At 41.0% G+C, this 17874-nt stretch overlaps 1 protein-coding gene across 1 annotated transcript in view; it reads left to right on the forward strand.

Annotated features, from left to right (window-relative positions):
* Window positions 1-7349: 7349 nt before the first annotated feature.
* LOC104493702 (protein FAM171A1-like) overlaps window positions 7350-17874 on the forward strand; it is a gene marked incomplete at both ends in the record, with an annotated part of 13582 nt that continues 3057 nt past the window's right edge. The window contains 2 exons of the mRNA XM_010136436.1: window positions 7350-7577; window positions 12779-12871. Of these exons, the coding sequence (XP_010134738.1) occupies window positions 7350-7577; window positions 12779-12871 (321 nt within the window). The remainder of the gene's footprint in view (window positions 7578-12778; window positions 12872-17874) is intronic.

Here is a 17874-nt window from a genome sequence, read left to right on the forward strand (position 1 = left end):
TGCAAATCCTCTTTTAGATGTTGGACAGTTCTGTGATGAATGTCTTTATTTTATTATCCTTTAACTGCCCCTCCCACCTCCTTGATTACATGGTTGTGTAGTAGCCTGGTTGTCACTGGAGATGACGTAAATTTCTCTAGTTCTTATACCACATTTCTTTTTGTGGCATTTTATTAAAAATTGCATGCATTATCCCTAGGAAATGTTGAGACAAACTAATGTATTTATTGGTTTAGTTTCCAAATGCTTTGCATAATAGATTTTAAACCAGAAGAGACAACCTCTTACTACAGACCACTGTGCTTTATTTTAATATTGAGAGCAGCTTTCTCCACAGCCTGGATCCTGCTTGTCCGCTGAGAGGTGGTGAGCAAGATGCATTGATTGGGCATCAGAGAGGGGCTTCCCTCAATAGCGAAGAGACTGGACTATGCAGCTCCCATTGCTTCAGATCTCTACTGTTTCTGAGGAGGTGCAAGGGAGAGGAGTAAAACAAAAACTCAGAAATAAGTCAGTTGTGCATTTTGGAAAGAAAATTCCTTCTTGAGTTCTGAGGTGTGAGAGTTAATTATAGTCATCACACTTAAGTGCTCAGAATGTATAGAGGACCATACTGACAGTCTTTCCCATGACCTGTAAAGCAGAAAAGTCTTTAGCAAATTCTGATTGCAGTGCTAAAAAGAAGCATTGCAGACAACCATTTGGACTGGCTTCAGAAATCAAACATTAATTCTCTTAACTCCAGAATTAAAAATTAATTTTAAGCCTCAATTAAACATCTAGGACTAAAATCTATTAGAAAAAAAAAGTCTGTCAGTACAAGCAAATCTGCTATTTAGTAAGCTGTTCTCTTGTTTAAGAAATAACACATTAATTTACTGAAGTTCCGTGTACAGATGTTAGGTCATACTTTTATTTCTGTCAGCAAAACTAAAGGTGCTTAGCTGGCTTGTTTTTTTCAATTTCCCTGTTATGGTCAGTGATCCAGTCTTCTCTTCCAGTAACTGGAGAGGTTGGGTATTTCAGATGGCTAGTCCCAAGGCTGTTTGCCTGTCCCCTGGATTTTTATGTGTCTCTTCTCTAAACCCTGCTGCTTGAAGTCTGGACTTGAGAACCAAGCCCTGTTGTGTGGCACTTGCTAAGTTCTGACCAGCGTTGTGGACAGAAGTAAGGATCTTTCTGCTTGATGCCAGGGACTGCAGCAGCCCTCATATTATCTGGAGAATGGCTGAACAGTCAATGAGCAGAAGCAGACGTCCCGCATCTAACCCTCTTTGTGGTCAGGTTCTCTGGAAATCAGTGGCAGACACTTACCCCAGGTGAAACCTTGGTCACCTGTGTGGAGGGGAAGGCATAGTGGCACCTCTGGTTTTCCTGTAACGTGGACCAGAGCCTGTTCTGAACAGATGATGTCATTGTCTTTGCTGTGAATCTTCTACGAGCACACCTAGTTTGCTATCTGAGGTGGTCCCCACTTTTCAGGGGACATCAGTGAAAACCAGAGTCTGTCTGTTTCTGGAGAGGGTTTATTACATGTTTCTTTTTTTTTTTTCATATAAACTTACTGCTATTTTGAGGCATGATTGTCAGTAGAGCCTTCTTGATGTGGTACATTACAAAGCTATGCTGATTTGTAAATGCTTGAGTTGGCATCTGTGGCTAGGGGATGGGGAACGCTCCTTTTTCTAGGAAAATGTTTTCCTTTAGATAAATGAAAATCCTATTGTTTGGCTGAGAGGTGACCTCACACATGGGCAAAAGGTTAAGAGGCAGAAAGGTTTATCCATTTGGCATGTGGGATTCAAAACCAGGCGTGTTGCCAGTAAGCTCAATCAGAGCAGAGGATACAATTTTGAATAAAGTTTGTAATGGCATTTTTTAAAATGAGCAGGAAGTTTTCTTTCTCTAATCAAAACCTAGATAATTTAAGTATCTCTTTCTTTGGTAATATCCTGACATTGTCCATGGATAGGGGACCCCCAGAGGAAAAGATAAGTGATACGGGCTGCCTGTGTCAGCCTGTTCTCAAAAGAGATCATCTGTCCAGCAGACATCAGTGAGAGTCAGCCTGACAGAGGGGTGTGTGCCCAGGAATCAAACTGCAGGACTGGGGTCTAAATAAGATTGTGATCTTTGATTTCCAATCTGTGTCATAACTTTTCTCTGTTTATCTCAGTATTTAAGATCTGACACTGTGCCCTCACTCAGATCGCTCAGAATTTTTCTTTCTATCACTGGCTTATTTAAAAATCAACCAAACAAACCCAAGCCAACAAAAAACCAGTGCTTTTCACTTTTCAGGAATTTGGATATAGGAAACAATGCTGATGATACTGGTTCTGAAGGAAACCATTCCAAACTGGGGGTTCAGAAAAATACAAAGAGCAGTTGTGAGTCTTAAGAGGGATTGCGACTGCAGAAGTAGTTGTCTTAAGGTTACTTGTATTTCAGAGCAGGCAGTATGGTTCATAAAGCAGATGGCAAGGGAAGGATTGCCCAGAGAAAGTTTAGAATTAGTAAAATCTCAAAAATCGGATTAAGACGACAGATGGGATTCTGGATTGGAATGGTGACATGTAAGGGATTTTTTTTCTTTTTTTGTTTTACTTTCCCAAATTACAACCTTGGAGGTGCTGGGGTTTTTTTTTATATAGCTGAGAGTAAATTTAGTACAAGAAAACTGGGAGGGAGTTACACTTAAGCAGCTGTTTCACTGTAACGAGTAGTTTTGGTGTATGCTTGTTTGAAAGACAAGATGCGATTGCTGAAAGAAGACAAAGGAGTATAACTATGAGAGATTTAGACTAGACTGATGTACTCGAGCATATATATACAGCAACCTTGATCCCTTTGTGGAATGTAACCCTGAAATGTACCCCTTGAAGTAGTGTTGCAGGGTTTCCCAGGTGGCTTGCACTGTTTTACGTTTGTGAGTGGCCCATTCCTAGCTGTGCTTTTAGACAGGGACACACAGTCTTTTTGTCCACTCAGACAAGATGTCTTTGCCAGTGGCTTATCTCTTGGAAATGAACAGTTATCGTAAGTAGCTCTTACTTTGGACATGAAACATTCCTGTAGGAGAACAGTGGCAGGGTAAATGCTAATGGTGCCGGCAAATCACTCTGGCTCTACGTGTGCCCACCTGCACTGTGCTGCAAGCTAGCAGGGAACACGTGCCTGAACAGCCCAGGTCTGAGAAAGAGTCATGGTCACACCACACTGTTTGGAAGCCACATATGTTAGACAGGGCTATTGGCGCAGGCTTAGCCTGTCCTGAAGTGACTCGCCTGTCTGGGAAGGTGAGACCAGAGCTGCCCTGGGTGAATTCATCAGCCAGGGGTCTGTCACCTCAGCCATCTCTGCTTTGTTCTGCAGTGAGGAAACATCACTGTGCACCTTTATATCCCCTTCCTTCCTCCAGGACCTCGCTAGTAGCACAGCACAAATCTCTTTCAAAACTTAGTATATGAACGTTCCCAGTGTAGTAAGTAAGAGAAAGCACAACAGTATCACGGATCTGTGAAAGAATGCAGCATGCTTCTCTTTAGCTGTTCACTTTCTCTCAGCTTCTGCAGTGCTTTCTGTTCCCTGCCTCCACTGTGTTCCCCACTTAAGTGCAGATGTCCTTCCTTCTCTGAGTCCATGTGTCTTTCTGTGTGAGCTCCTTGCTGTCGTAGGCTGTATAACTCAAGAATAACTTATCTGCTTTATCCTTACTGTTTTGCTGAGAGTACCAACCAAAATGTGTGCCAGATATTTTAAAGATTCTATTCCCTAACTACTAATGAGTATTCTAAGCAGCTTTTTCTAATTACATACTTATTTTAGTATTAAATATTTATTTTAGTATACCTAATGCTTTGGTCTAAGACCTCCCTATTAATTTGAGATCAGACTGATCTTGCATCACTCTTCTTATGCTGCTCTCTTCTTTTCTTTCTTTAGTGCTCCTGTTCTTCAAGAAGTGCCTGAATATCTCCTAACAATTCTGAAACTTTCTCTATAGCTTTAAGTTTTCACAGTAGTCTCTCCTTATAATTTTTTCTCATCCCTTGTACTGATTGAGAGGTGGTTTTCTTCAACAATTTCTCTCCGGTTTACAGTTTATAATCATTCTGTTGCTGTGGAATTTGGTGTGATAATGCAGATTCAGTGTTCATGACTTCACTGCTGCATTAGCTAAGAAGAAAAAGGAGCTGTTGCGTGGGAGAAAGCCCTGAATTAACAAGTTGTATACATTTCACACATTCGTCAGGGAAGATAATGCATGAAAAGGAATTAGGGTTGTTCAGTCTCCGAGGACTCTATCTTCTCAGGAAAAAACAAGTCTAAATATTAGGAAGAGGAAAAAAAGCTCGGTGTCTGATCTGGGGACTGTGGTTTGGATCAACAGTTACAGTCTGTTGCTTTTCAGGACATCCGTCTTCCATCTTGGGTCATGGCCTTTGCTGTTTCCGTTTGGAAACAGGATTTTGGAAACCTGTATTCTTCCTTGTCAGAAAAAGGATGCAGACAGAAGCTCTCAAATCCGAGTGAAGGATAAAGGGATTTTATACTCAGGATACCTATGGTTAGCTCTTGTTTGGGAAGAGAGCTGGATTTGTGTATGCAGGAAAATTTTTGTTTATCACTGGTTTTATCTTGATCAGTTTTAGTAGTAGTCTTTATTCTAGAATTTTATTCTGGAATTTTGGATGTCTGTAAGGAATTAAGTAGATTGGTTATTTCTGTTGTTTTCTTATCCTCATCCTTGATTAGTAGTTAATATTCCAATGCTCCTTGTTTCCTTGTTATATGTGGTTGTTTTAGAAAAGGCTAAACTTTCATTTTACTGAAATTGCTAACCATAGTGTTCAGCCTGTCCTTTCTCTTTGCTTTTTCTTTAATGCATGACCCATTATTCTTAAGGCATCTGTGCTTCAGCATTCTTTGCTAGGCAATTCAAAGTGGAAAACATTAACAGCACAACTATCTGGCTTGATGTGTATTGTTCCTGCCCATTTTGAAAATAAAAACTTCTTTTAGCTTTTTGTCCTCATGTTTGTAAATACTTGTATAGTTTGTAAATGTAGAAATACATATGCATTCCTCCTTTGATTAGTGTGGCTGCCTTTCGCATGCACAAGATTTCACAAGTTGCCCAGTGGTCAAGGCAGAGTTCCCAAGGAGGCATTCTGTATGTGCACACCAGAGTGTATAGACACTGTTTTTCAAAGTATGTTGGGTTTTTCTGACTACTAAATGCAAAACTGGGAACAAGTCCAGATTCTTTAATAGCTAGAATGTATTTCATGCTGATCCCCTCTAAATTGGCATCCGCCATTGCCAAGTTCTAAAGTGAGGGCTGCAATGGTGATGAATTTCTCTAATGGGTTTTTTGTTCAGGGCTGCCTGATATTTATATTTTCTGTACTGTAGTATTCAGACAGAAGGTCTCTGCTTACGAAAGGACCCGATATCTTTCTGGCTGAAATACCCTTAGGACAGAGGTGGTGATATTTTTGTGTTAGATCCTGACATCCTTTTAAAATTTTATATTGTTACAGTATGTTTCTCAGCACATTCTGTATCATTTCAATATTGAAATTCACAAAAGAGATTATGTTAAGTTCTTTATTATTCTTCTTGGTGTTATGTCTTACTGGCTCAGGGCTTACACCTAAATAAGTTCTTAAAATCCTAACACACAGTAGTAATTTAACAGAACTGTACCACCAGTACTGTTCTGTAGAAATCAATATATTGCTTTTAAATATGTATAAAAAGGGGAGGTCATAGTCTGTTTTCTGGGCAGTACATGAAGAAATGAGTTGCATGTGGAGTGTGAGCATCTTGCTTATTAGCTGCTGAATTCCCCTGATACAAAAAGGGAGTTTGCAAAGTATCATCTACTACCTTGGGGAATGGAGTACACTGAGGTAGGGGACTTCATGCAAGAATAACAGAATTTCCAAAGGTGAGGGCAAGAACGAGAGAAAATTGAGAGTGGGAGAGAAAAGAGGGAGGGAGGTACTTATTTAGGTGAACAAGGCGACTGTAAACGGAAACAATCCAAGGAGTGGCTTGGTGGAAGCATTGGACCGTTGCTGGGTCTTTTCAACACGGCACTGGATTTAAGTCATAGTTACTGAAGAAAGGCAACAGCTGCTACTTTAGAGCATGAGGCAGAGGAACTATTGGAGGGGCAGAAAAATAACTGTAGTTGGAGAGGAATGTCTTCCAGAGGGACTGTCTTGCACAAGCCACTTGACTTTATGTAACAAAAGCCTGGTGACACAATGCATGGTTTAGTCATAAGAGTGCTGCAGAGTGGGCAAATATTGTACATCTGGAAACATTTAAACATATAATTAGTTTCTGGAAAAAAATGGCAGATTACTTAAGGAAAATGCAGTCCATTGTGTTAGCTTCTGACTGTGTCTGTAAGATGTATGTTCTCCTGACTGCCTTGACCATCACTTTTTTCCTTCTCATATCCAGCAGCTGTGGGTAATGTGGTAATGTCAGGGCTGACAAGCAAATACTACTAGAGGCTGTGACATTTTTGCTCCTTCAGAAAAAGGACCAGTGAACGGGGGGTGGGATGTAGGGGGGTGGAGGAGGTGTTATATTTGTTACTGCTAGCACTCTGCATCCCACCTCGTCGTCCTGTGCTTTAAGGACAAGGACCTGATCCTGTGGGATTTTGCCGTCTTGGTTAGACATCAGCAGGGAAGTCCTGTGCCAGCTGGGACAATCTCCCCCACTGGTGTTCAAAATCTCCCAACTAACACAGCCTGCTTCATTGTCCATTTTTTTTCCTGGAATGCCATCACAGCAGTGATTTTCTTTGTTGCTTTGCTACACAAAGAGGGAAATGTTGGGGGAAGGGGTGAGAGAGCGCAGCCCAGTTCCAACCTTTCCCTCTCCCCTCTGCTGCTGGAGAAGGCTGGGTGGAGCAGAGGCACAGCAAGTCAGGGACCTTACAGACAGTTATGATGCTGTGCTGTCTGTGCTAATGTGTTGGTTTGACACATTGCCCATCCAAGGGAATACTGTCTGCGGGTGCTGGTGTGCTGCCCAGCTGCATGTGGGTCATAGGTGGAACACAGATGCCTTCTCAGCCAGAGTTAGCAGTAGGGCACTAGTGCAGGATCTGGTCTGACTTGTGGCAGAATCTACAGTGTCTCTAAAGAGTGACTGCCTCAAACGGTGAACTGCAGCCCAGGACAAGAGGTCGTACTTGGCACCAAAGTGTCAGATCACTGAGCCTGGTGCCTTTTTGGTCATTGGTATGCTAGCATGCTCTAACTACTGCCTCCTGCAGAAGCTTTTCAGATGATAATTGCTGTGGTCGTTTGTCATTACAGAAGTAACACTGAAGGTCCATGTAAGCGATGCCAGCACACATCAGCCAGTAACTGAAGCCTTCATTGAGATTTTTACCAACCAGATCTCCATTGCATCTGGAACCTCAGGAGCAGATGGCACTGCCTTCCTCAAGTTTCAGTATAAGCTGGGCAATCAGCTGATAGTGACTGCTAGTAAACATGCCTATGTGCCAAATTCTGCACCATGGAAACCTGTAAGATTGCCTGGTAAGAGATCTTTATTTTTGTTCTGAGGTAAGATTTTGCATCTAAAGGAAGTTACACAATTTTGAATGAGGTTTTTCAATGCTTGTGATCCTGGGTGGGAGAAAGAACATCTGCACGTTTCAAAAAAAAAAACAAAAAAACCCACAAGGTTTCCTCCTCAGTTTAAACTGTGTCATCAGGGCTGTGCAAAGATTTGCTCTCCCCTGGCTGTCCTTGATACAGTGTTATGTCAGTTTTCAAACAAATGTTGGTGCTCTTACAGCTCCACAGAAAACACAAATCTATTCCAGACCTTTTTCTTCATGGGAAGCTCTGTTTCTAAGTGCTTTGTTGCAGCTGTGATGTACTCATTCGTTTCTCTTCCAAGGTGTAGCAACAACTGCTGCACTGTAGGCTGTGGCGTACAAAAAACAGTGCTGGTTTTCAGTTTTTGGCTGTGTCCATAGGACAGTATTAATCTGCAGTTATGTTATCCAGATGTAAGGATTTTTTCTAACTTAATTAGCATGATTTGTTTCTTCTGCAGGCAAACAAATAATCTAAAAGTATACTTGCATGTTAGTTTTTATCAGAATGCCTCAGCATTTTATGGGAAGTGGGAGTCTTTACATTAGCTGTACAGGACGAGGAACCGAGTCATGAAGACTATTTCTGTACTGCTAAATAGAATAGATTGAGGGTGCTTTCAGACATCGAGATGAAGGTCACATCCTCAGTTTTCATCTGTCTTTGCTCTAAACCCCAGCCACAGTTAGGGTCCAAGTAGTTTGGGAATGGTCCCAGGCTTGTATTATACCCAAATCACACCTAAATACTACTTCAGATTTGATAATTAGTATAGGCCAAAGCTATGCCAGGTTTTAAGTGTGCTAATATTTAAGTAGTATAAGTGACCACAGGGCAGTGTTCAATCCCATGCCTTCACTTCATTTTGTTTGTTAATATCAACATAGCCAGAGGGACTGCATGACTTGCTGCAACATCAAGCAGCAAATGTATTTTCAGATGGGGAGAGGAACTTGAGTATCTTTAAACCCAAAATTATGCTTTAGGCATTTCAACATGCTGTTTATTTACGTGCATTTGCTTGTTTCAGATAAGACAGACTGACTTCTTCCACACTTCCTCTACTGTTTTCTGCTATGTTTTCCAGCTGCTTAATGGAGCTGTAGTGAAGACTAAGCCAGGCTCTTAGGTGCATAATGAAAGAATAAGAAGCAACTGAATTGAGTTGCGGCAAGGAGAGTTTCAAATAAAAAAAAAGGGAAACAATTCTTCAGAGCAGCAGTTGTCAAAGATTGGAACAGGTTGCCCAGAAAGGTTGTGAAATCTCCATCTTTAAAGATATTCAAAACTCATCTGGACACCCCCCTGCTTGGTTGAAGCAGGTGACCTCCAGAGGTCCCTTCCAACCATGATTATTCTATGGCAAAGTTTAGAAATTTCCTTGATGTTTTTTTCTGTTTAAATAAGATGAAGTCCAGCTTCCTCAGCATAATTGATGTACTTCCTGAAGACAATGCAGTGATCTTTTTTTGCCTGAACCTTTTCTTGCCTTGTGTTTTATACCTTTCTGACTCATACCCTAAATTTTTTGAGTGCAGTCTGCTGGCCTGCAGTTTGTTTGGTTAGGTTCTTTGCTTGTTGCTTTTTCTTAAACTTTGAGAATCAAACATGGTGTCATTGTCTTGGTAAGTCATTTAAGTTTAAAGAGCAGTAATTGTATATGGTTTCCATCGCTGAAATGTGAGCTTAACACAGAAAATAGATTCTTTTCACCTCTGATCTTTACCCATTGAAACTGTTAGATAGTTTGCCGTTGATTTCACTGGGAGTAGAATCCTTTCTTTTGCTTACCGTACCTTGAACTTAATCCTTTCACTGATTAAAGAAACAAGTTCAAGCCACGACTTGATATGCCCCAGGCTGATTTAATAGGGCCGATCCTTGCATTACTTCTGAAAAGGAACGCGATAAAAAAATTTAGACCCAAGATACTTAAGCCGTTATTTGCTGTGTTGACCAATAAGTCTATAGTCTTTTAAAAACTTTCCAAGAACTGTTCGATTAACTATTTAATTTAAATGTCCTGTATTTAAATGCCTGTCATACTTGTGACCAGCACAGTATAAAAGTTTTGAAAACCATGGAAATTGAGGTGTTGTTGCTATTTTTAATCTGGGTTGAATGACAGGGAAGAGGCAGCATATTAAAACTTGATTCTGCAGTGTGCAGTCTGGGCACACACGTGCAGCAAGATCCTCATCTCCCCAAAATGCCTTTTAACATACTAGTCGTTGTCATCCTGAAGAGCAGATATGGCATTCTGAGCAGAATTCCACCCACAACAGTGGTTTAAGGTAATGTGTCTCTTATGTGCTGTAGTAAATTAACTATGGATGCATTTACATCAAATGCAGAAATTATAACCGTGAGCACGGTGGTAATATTCAAAGTGCTGTAACAGGACTTCACCTAACTATCAGGTTTCCATCACAATCAATATGCATCAGTTACAGTCTTACGCTGAAAAGCTGTGCACGCACTAAACTTGTGATATTATCGTAACAGCTTTAAGGAGCAAGCATCAAGGATTTTCTGTTCTCATAGTTTGGCAGAAAGGAATTTTTCTTATATTAACAAAAAAAAATTACTAGCTCTTTACTTATTTATATAGTGAAAATGGTAGGAGGAGAAGATTAAGATCTTTTTTCCATTAAACTATTTATTAGCAGAATCATCACTCCACTTATTAACAGTTCATTAATTTAACATTACTTGAGTTGTTGAAGTGTTCATGATGGAAGATGCGCTCATCTATCTGCTCTTAGCTAGACATAGATTTTTCTTTGCAAATAATTCAGAAGAAAAAAAATTGTGGCTGGGAGCCTGTATTTAGGAGGACATTTTTGGAGCGGTGTGTGCAATGAAGAGAGGAAAGCTGCTGAGGCAGCTTCAGTTCAGACTAGGTGGTAGGGTCAGTCAAAGGAAACCATGGTATTCCTGTGGTGAAATGTAGCTCTAGGCACAGAGGGTGCTTGTGGAGTTTCTGGGAGAGGAGAGTTCATCTGGAAAGCAGTGACTGCAGAATACATGTGAGTCATGGTAGATGCATGGTTGAAAATAACGTCCTGATGCAGCACAGAAAAAAAAGCAGAAAAAAATCTGATCCTTAGCTGCAAAATAAGACTGAGAAGGTGAAGCACAGAATTTCAGAATTTGTCCTTGATGCAGCCTTTCAGAGAAATGTGTGTCCAATTCTGGATCCATGCTTCAAGAAAAGTGTTTGAAACTGCACCAAGGAGTGATTAGAGGTTGGAATACAGGAAGTACTTAATTTATTTTGTTCACCAAAGAGAAAGTTGATGGGGTAATTTGATCGTAGTACCCACATAGAGAATAGGAAATGGGTAAGACAGAATTCTGTCTAGCAGGTTTGTGTAAAAAGAAGATCAGATGGCTGGAAGTCTAACTTTTATAAATTTTGATGGGTAAAAAGGCACATAGTTTAACTGCCCTCGTAATTATTTACCAGAACATTGGTGTCGTGATGCGTTCTTCACCATGGGACACTTTAAAAGAAAATGGGATAGTTTTTCTATGACATGTTTTCTAGTTTAAGCACAGCTATTGGATTTGAAGCAGTAATTAATGAAGGGAAGGCTATATTATACAGGAGTGAGACTGCATCATCACAGTCATCTGGCCTTAAAAACTATGACTTCTTGCCTTTGTCACGCTGAGAAAAGGTGGTGCAGGAAAGCCCAAGGGAAGTTTAGATCTTATGTATGCATTGTAGTCTGGCATATATGGAAGAAGATGTTGGCATGATTTGTTGTATTGAGCTCCCCAGGGTGTCTAAATTATATTAACTTTATTCATGCAAATTGTGTTACTGGAGTAAAAACAAACAAATTGTGTAATTGTATTACCTTAATGCTACTTACACTAGGCTTTCTTATGTTGCCTGATGTGTAGGTCTGTTTCACATGTAGAGCACTGGAAAGAAAATTCTCAGCTGTGCTTGCAATAACATGATTTTTTTTTTTTAAATGTTCATATATGTTGTTAAGTCCATCTTCTAGGTGGTGGTTCTCAGCGGTGTGTTTCTCCTAGTTTCTTCTCCTTACTCCTGTATTTCTGCCAAACTAAAATTTCTGATCTTTAAAAAGAGACTATATCCCTTAAAATAGAAATAATGTACATTCTCCCTATTTGGAGCTAACAGCTGCCTGGTCTCTTGGATTAAGTAATACATACTAATTTAAAGCAAATTTATGAAGTTCCAGGAAATTAGAAGAGCTTGCGCTGTTCCTTTATGACACTTCAGAATGGGAAGAGTACTTTCCAGGTGCAAATACGGGATGTTGCCCAGTTATCAAAAGTTACTAGTCTGCATTAATCTTTTTCTTCTACCTTTCAAAGCTGCAGCCAGGTCTCCTGCTTACTGTTTTCATGGGTGCATGAGTCAGGTGTGTTTGGTGAAATAAATATTTCTGGTCTTCTGGGTTTGAAGATCTTGTCATGAAATTATATCACGTTCTTCATTCTCAAAAGATGTGTGTGCATACAGACACAGTCCCCTGTAAGGAATGGCAGTACCCAGTGGCAGAAGTGGGCCTTGCAGGCAGATTTCTTGCAGCAAATACAGTTTATCTGTCCCCTTTTGCATCACTGGTAGAATGACATTAGTTCTGCTATATATAGCACTTCTGTTGTGTAGGTGGTGACTCAGTAAGCACATGCTGTATTATAAAGCAAATTAATTCAGACTTTCTATAGGACTTTTTATGTAAGCATCTCAAAGTATTTAAAAGTTAAGTTTCATTAAAATCTTCCTGAGGTAAGAAGTGGAGCCATTTCACGGGAAAATAAATCAGTCAGACTGAGTTAGTGTTTCACTCCTCCTTATGTAATGACAGGTTTTTATGTGGAGCTGCACACTGCACTCATCTGTACTCTGAGCTACCATACATGATTTCCAGGAGTCAAAGCATAGAACATGTTGTTTAGTTCAATAATGATTAACTTGGCAATTTAATTATTTGGTTTACAAAACGAATGTGGTTTCTGTCACGTATACAGTACGATTTTAATAGTTTGTGTGGCCTGCTTTTGCAAAAAAGTAGAAGTAAGTGCTGTTGTTGTTGCATTATGTTTATAAGAATTCAAATATCCCATTTAAACTACTTCTCTTCCAGTGTTCTCTTCACTGAGTCTCGGCCTTCTTCCTGAACGCTCAGCTACTCTAATGGTCTATGACGATGTAGTCCAGATAGTCTCAGGATTTCAAGGTATGCTGCTTTCTGGGAATCAGAGTGGAAATTCTGGAAATTTGAGTGACAAGTAATTTGAGTAAGCAAAAAGCCTGATAGCCAGATACTTTCTGAACTCTGTGCCATGGGAGACTGGTATTTTGAGGGGAGTTCTGAGTTCCCCAAGGAATGCTCCTCTGCAGGATGGTTTTACCAAGTTAATTAATAGCTAAATTCATGCCTAATTGTTGTGACTAGGGAATTCTAGTTACTTAGCAATAAACAAATTTGGACTTCAGTGTGCCATTTGAGAGCTAGAGATTAAATTTATTTTGCTATCTGTTGGACCTTTTTTCATCTACCCTTTTTTAACCATTTTTGCAGTAAATACTTTCTAATGTTCTTATTGTCTAAGAATTTCTTCTGTATTTGTTTTGTTTCTTGCTTCCTACTGTGAATGCCTTGGAAATTTAGGGCATTGAAAAATTTTCCTACCTGCATTGTTGTATACCCTATATAAACTTGCTTTTCTGAAGTACTTCCCATGTCAGACTGCCTGCAAACACACATACGACAGGGTGAAATCCACTGTATTAGAAGAATAAAGTTCGAATCATCTTTTTGTGATGCCAAACACAGCAGTTAAAGTAACTGTAGTATCAGTCAGATGGACACTGTTTTATCTGAATTGTAAAGAATAAAATGTTCATCTGACCCAAGTAGCCCAGCTGATGTGATAGCTGAGGTGAGTCTGTTAAGAAAAGAACAGAAGCTTTTAAAGATGCCTTGATGAGCCAAAAGAAGGGGACATCCTTCTTGTGAGCACTCTTATTGTGCGTAAACTTACCTTATTCATGTGTGTTATGATTTCCATCATTTTAAACTGATAGTTAATAAACAGGGTAATACTATCTTCAATAATATTCCAAGATAACCTTGTTTTATCTGAGGGAATATAATATAATTATGCCTTCCTGACATCTTGTTTTATGGTTGGAAACCATCCAGACACAATAGACTTTTCATTATTGATAGCACTAGATACGACTGGAGCTGAAGAAGCACTAAACAAATTGGGTAGCTGATGGAACGCTGAGAAGGAGCTGGAGAACAGCACAGCTGCCGTACGTATTCTGCAATTAGAACTGATGTTATCTAATGGGCTAAATTAGATGGTCGGTGTTAAAACACAAGGGATCCATTGGACAGATATGAATCATTGTTTACCAACAGTAGTCTACTAGCAAGGTGTATTAAATACTCTTATTCTTATGAAAATGTGCTAATATTATGCAATTAACTTTAAAAGAACAACCTTTTCATGTTTACAGCTTCCATTCTTCAAAAAAAAAAAAAAAGAGAGATGTTAAAGGGGTAGAGGGATACTTTAACAGCCAAGTGACACTCATAGATATTTTCCACATAATCTTGCTCCCTTCAGTGAATTCATCCGGGGTGTTCCCAATATGTTTAACTTAGAATAACATAACTGATTCTGCTGGTATAGCAGAGAAAGAGGACAAAGGAAGAAAGTGGTACCTAGAGTATTCTAAGAGCTGGAATTTGAACTCTCAGTCTTGTCCTGTAAAAACTGTTTTGTGGGACCAGCCCACACTCCTTTTCTTGGGATGAAACCTAAATGAAAGAGCCTAGATGTACCAGCATCTGAATGGAGCCTTTTTAGTCTTGATCCAAAATCCTTGTGTCCTAGTTTTTCTCTGTTATGTCTCCAGTTTATTTCCCAGTAACCTTGTGCTGCTTCAAAAGAGCTGATCAGGAATTACCTTACTGCAAAAACAAGAGCAAAACAGAACTCATTATACCAGGAACAGACTGGGAACACTGGTGTTTGAAGCACCAGCCAAAGGGAGAGAAAGGCCTGTCTAGTACAATAAGTTACCAGCTGCTTTTGAATAATTAATCAACCAAGCGACTTATTATGCAATTGAGAAGTTCGTCTGAGTTGATGCAGCCAGCTTCATTTTCATGATGGCATTACAATCCACTGCTGTGCTCTGTCGGTAATTGCGAGAGATGGAGTTTGCCAGTCAACGGGTCATTTAAGTTATTTAATACCGGCACGGTGTCAAGCTGAACTTCAGCGTTCAGTGAATAGGAGCCGTATGGGTACCCTCTATCTGCCTGTGACACAGAAGCAATCAGAGTGTAAATTGATGACACTTCAGATGTTACTTTACATAGACTGAAGCCCAAACGCCAGTGTGGTGCGATGTGTCACACATCCAGCATAACAAGAGGTGCCTTACAGGGACTCCTTGAGATGCTTTCAACTTCAGGTGTCCTTGGGTGGATTGGGGCTGACAGCACTCGAATCATCAGTTGTTCTCTGAGAGTCATGCTCCTTGAACCAGAAGACAAAGACAGGAAGTGTAATGAAGCCCCCCCATAATCCAAGAGGAAATGGTCACTGACTTATTGCACCACTTAGACATGCACAAGTCTATGGGGCCAGATAGGATTCACCCAAGGGTACTGAGGGAGCTGGTGGAAGTGCTCACTAAGCCACTTTCCATCATTTAGCAGCAGTCCTGGCTAACTGGAGAGGTCCCAGTTGACTGTAGGTCAGCAAATGTGATGCCCATCTACAAGAAGGGCCAGAAGGAGGATCTAGGGAACTACAGGTGCTGGGTTCCTGTAGTTTCCCTAGGGAACTACAGGTCACTCTGACCTCGGTGCTGGGGAAAGTCATGGAGCGGATCCTCCTGAGTGCCATCACGTGACATGTACAGGACAACTAGGTGATCAGGCCCAGTCAGCGTGAGTTTATGAAAGGCAGGTCCTGCTTGACTAACCCGATCTTCAGTGACAAGGCATCCATCTATAACATCCACTTAATGGATGAGGGAAGGGTTGTGGATGTTGTCTACACAGACTTTAGTAAAGCTTTTGATGCTGTTTCCCACAGCATTCTCCTGGAGAAAGTGGCTGCTCGTGGCTTGGATGAGTGTGCTCTTTGCTGGGTAAAAAACTAGTTGGGTGTCTGGACCCAAAGAGCGGTGGAGAGTGAAGTTAAATCCATTTGGTGGCCAGTCACAAGTGGTCGTCCTGTCCCCCCCAGGGCTCAGTAATGGGGCCTGTTCTCTTTAGTATCTTTATCAGTGATGTGGATGAGGGGATCAAGTGCACCCTCAATAAGTTTGCAGGTGACACCAAACTGAGTGGAAGTGTTGATCTGCTTGAAAGTCAGGAGGCTTTACAGAAGGATCTGGTCGGGCTGGATCAATGGGCCGAGGCCAGTTATATGAGGTTCAACAAGGCCAAGTGCCGAGTTCTGCTCTTGGGTCATAACATCCTCCTGCAATGCTACAGGCTTGGGGAAGAAGGCCTGCTTGGTGGGAAAGGACTTCAGTGTGTTGGTTGAGAGCTGACTGGATATGAGCCAGCAGTGTGCCCAGGTGGCCAGGAAATAAGGCCAACAGCATCCTGGCCTGTATCAGCAATAGTGTGGCCAGCAGGAGGAGGGAAATGATTGTTCCCCTGTACTCGGCACTGGTGAGGTCACACCTCTAATACTGTGTCCAGTTTTGGGCCCCTCACTCCAGGAAGGACATTGAGGTGCTGGAGTGTGTCCAGTGAAGCTGGTGAAGAGTCTAGAGCACACGGGCTGAGGGAAATGATTGTTCCCCTGTACTCGGCACTGGTGAGGTCACACCTCTAATACTGTGTCCAGTTTTGGGCCCCTCACTCCAGGAAGGACATTGAGGTGCTGGAGTGTGTCCAGTGAAGCTGGTGAAGAGTCTAGAGCACAAGGCCTATGAGGAGCAACTGAGGGAACTGTGGTTATTTAGCCTGGAGAAGAGGAGGCTGAGAGGAGACCTTGTTGCTCTCTGTAACTCTCTGGAAGGAGGTTGTATCAAGCTAGGTATTGGTCTCTTCTCTCAGATAACAAGTACTGTGACAAGAAGAAACGGCCTCAAGTTGCGCAAGAGGAGATTCAGAGATTTAGGTTGGATATTAGGAAAAAGTTTTTTACAGAGAGGGTTGTCAAGCATTGGAACAAGCTGCCCAGGGAAGTGGTGGAGTCACCATCCCTGGAGGTATTTAGCAGACTTATAGATGTCGTGTTCAGCGACATGGTTTAGTGGTGACCTGGCAATGCAGGGTGAATGGTTGGACTTGGTGATCTTAAAGGTCTCTTCCAACCAAAATGATTCTGTGATTCTATGGTTGGTGTCTTGACAAGAGGATGTTTAAAGATGATAAGATCAGTGCTCAGCGGTCCTTTACCTTATGGCACACACCAAGTTGTGTGGTATGAGAGAGGTCACATAGGAATTTTATACTTGAATGCTTAGTTTTGTTTTGTGTTTTAGAAGTCAAAACTATGTATCTTCAGTAATAGAAGCCATAATAATAATAATCCACTCCCAGTGATAAGTGTTGAATTGTTGAAAAATACTCCGATAGTCTGGTCAGCACAAGTCTTTCCTTCTGGTTTATCACTTACAGTCCCCTTAAGTCTATTACCAAACATATGTCCCAAAAACCTCTATGACATCTGCTGAAGGAGTACATTGGATTATCTTCTAGCAAGGTGGTGAGAAGGCAGAAGCCTTGGTAACTGCTTCCCTCACAAGCCTTTTGCTGGTTGCTTCTGGTCTTCTGCCCCTTTGAAGTCACATGTCAAGTTTGAGGAGATACAACTGAGTGGCAGGTTTCAGGTGAATAGTGATTTTGAGGAGTTTGTGTGTTAATCTAGGGTGTGAATTAACTACTCTTGTACTGGTTTATTCTGTACATGTATTCTGTACATATGCACATATACATATGGAGGAAGGTGTTTCTTCCACCTTAAAACTTGCATCCGAGCTGATTGCTGCCTGGGTTTCCTGCCAGGTTTGGAGCTCAGCCATAGGAATGGTTTGCATTGCCTCTTGGACTGAAGAAGTGGAGGTTGGTGTACTGAGTCCTCCCTATCTAGTTAAAATTTGGCAGCTCCCGTCTCTCCCAGTGCTACAAAACAACCTTTTTTTTTTTTTTTTTTTTTTTTGGAAACCCCCACTCCCCTCAAAAAACTACTG

The sequence above is a fragment of the Buceros rhinoceros genome, unplaced genomic scaffold (assembly GCF_000710305.1).
Source record: "Buceros rhinoceros silvestris isolate BGI_N320 unplaced genomic scaffold, ASM71030v1 scaffold5350, whole genome shotgun sequence".
In the NCBI taxonomy this organism is placed as follows: Eukaryota; Metazoa; Chordata; class Aves; order Bucerotiformes; family Bucerotidae; genus Buceros; species Buceros rhinoceros.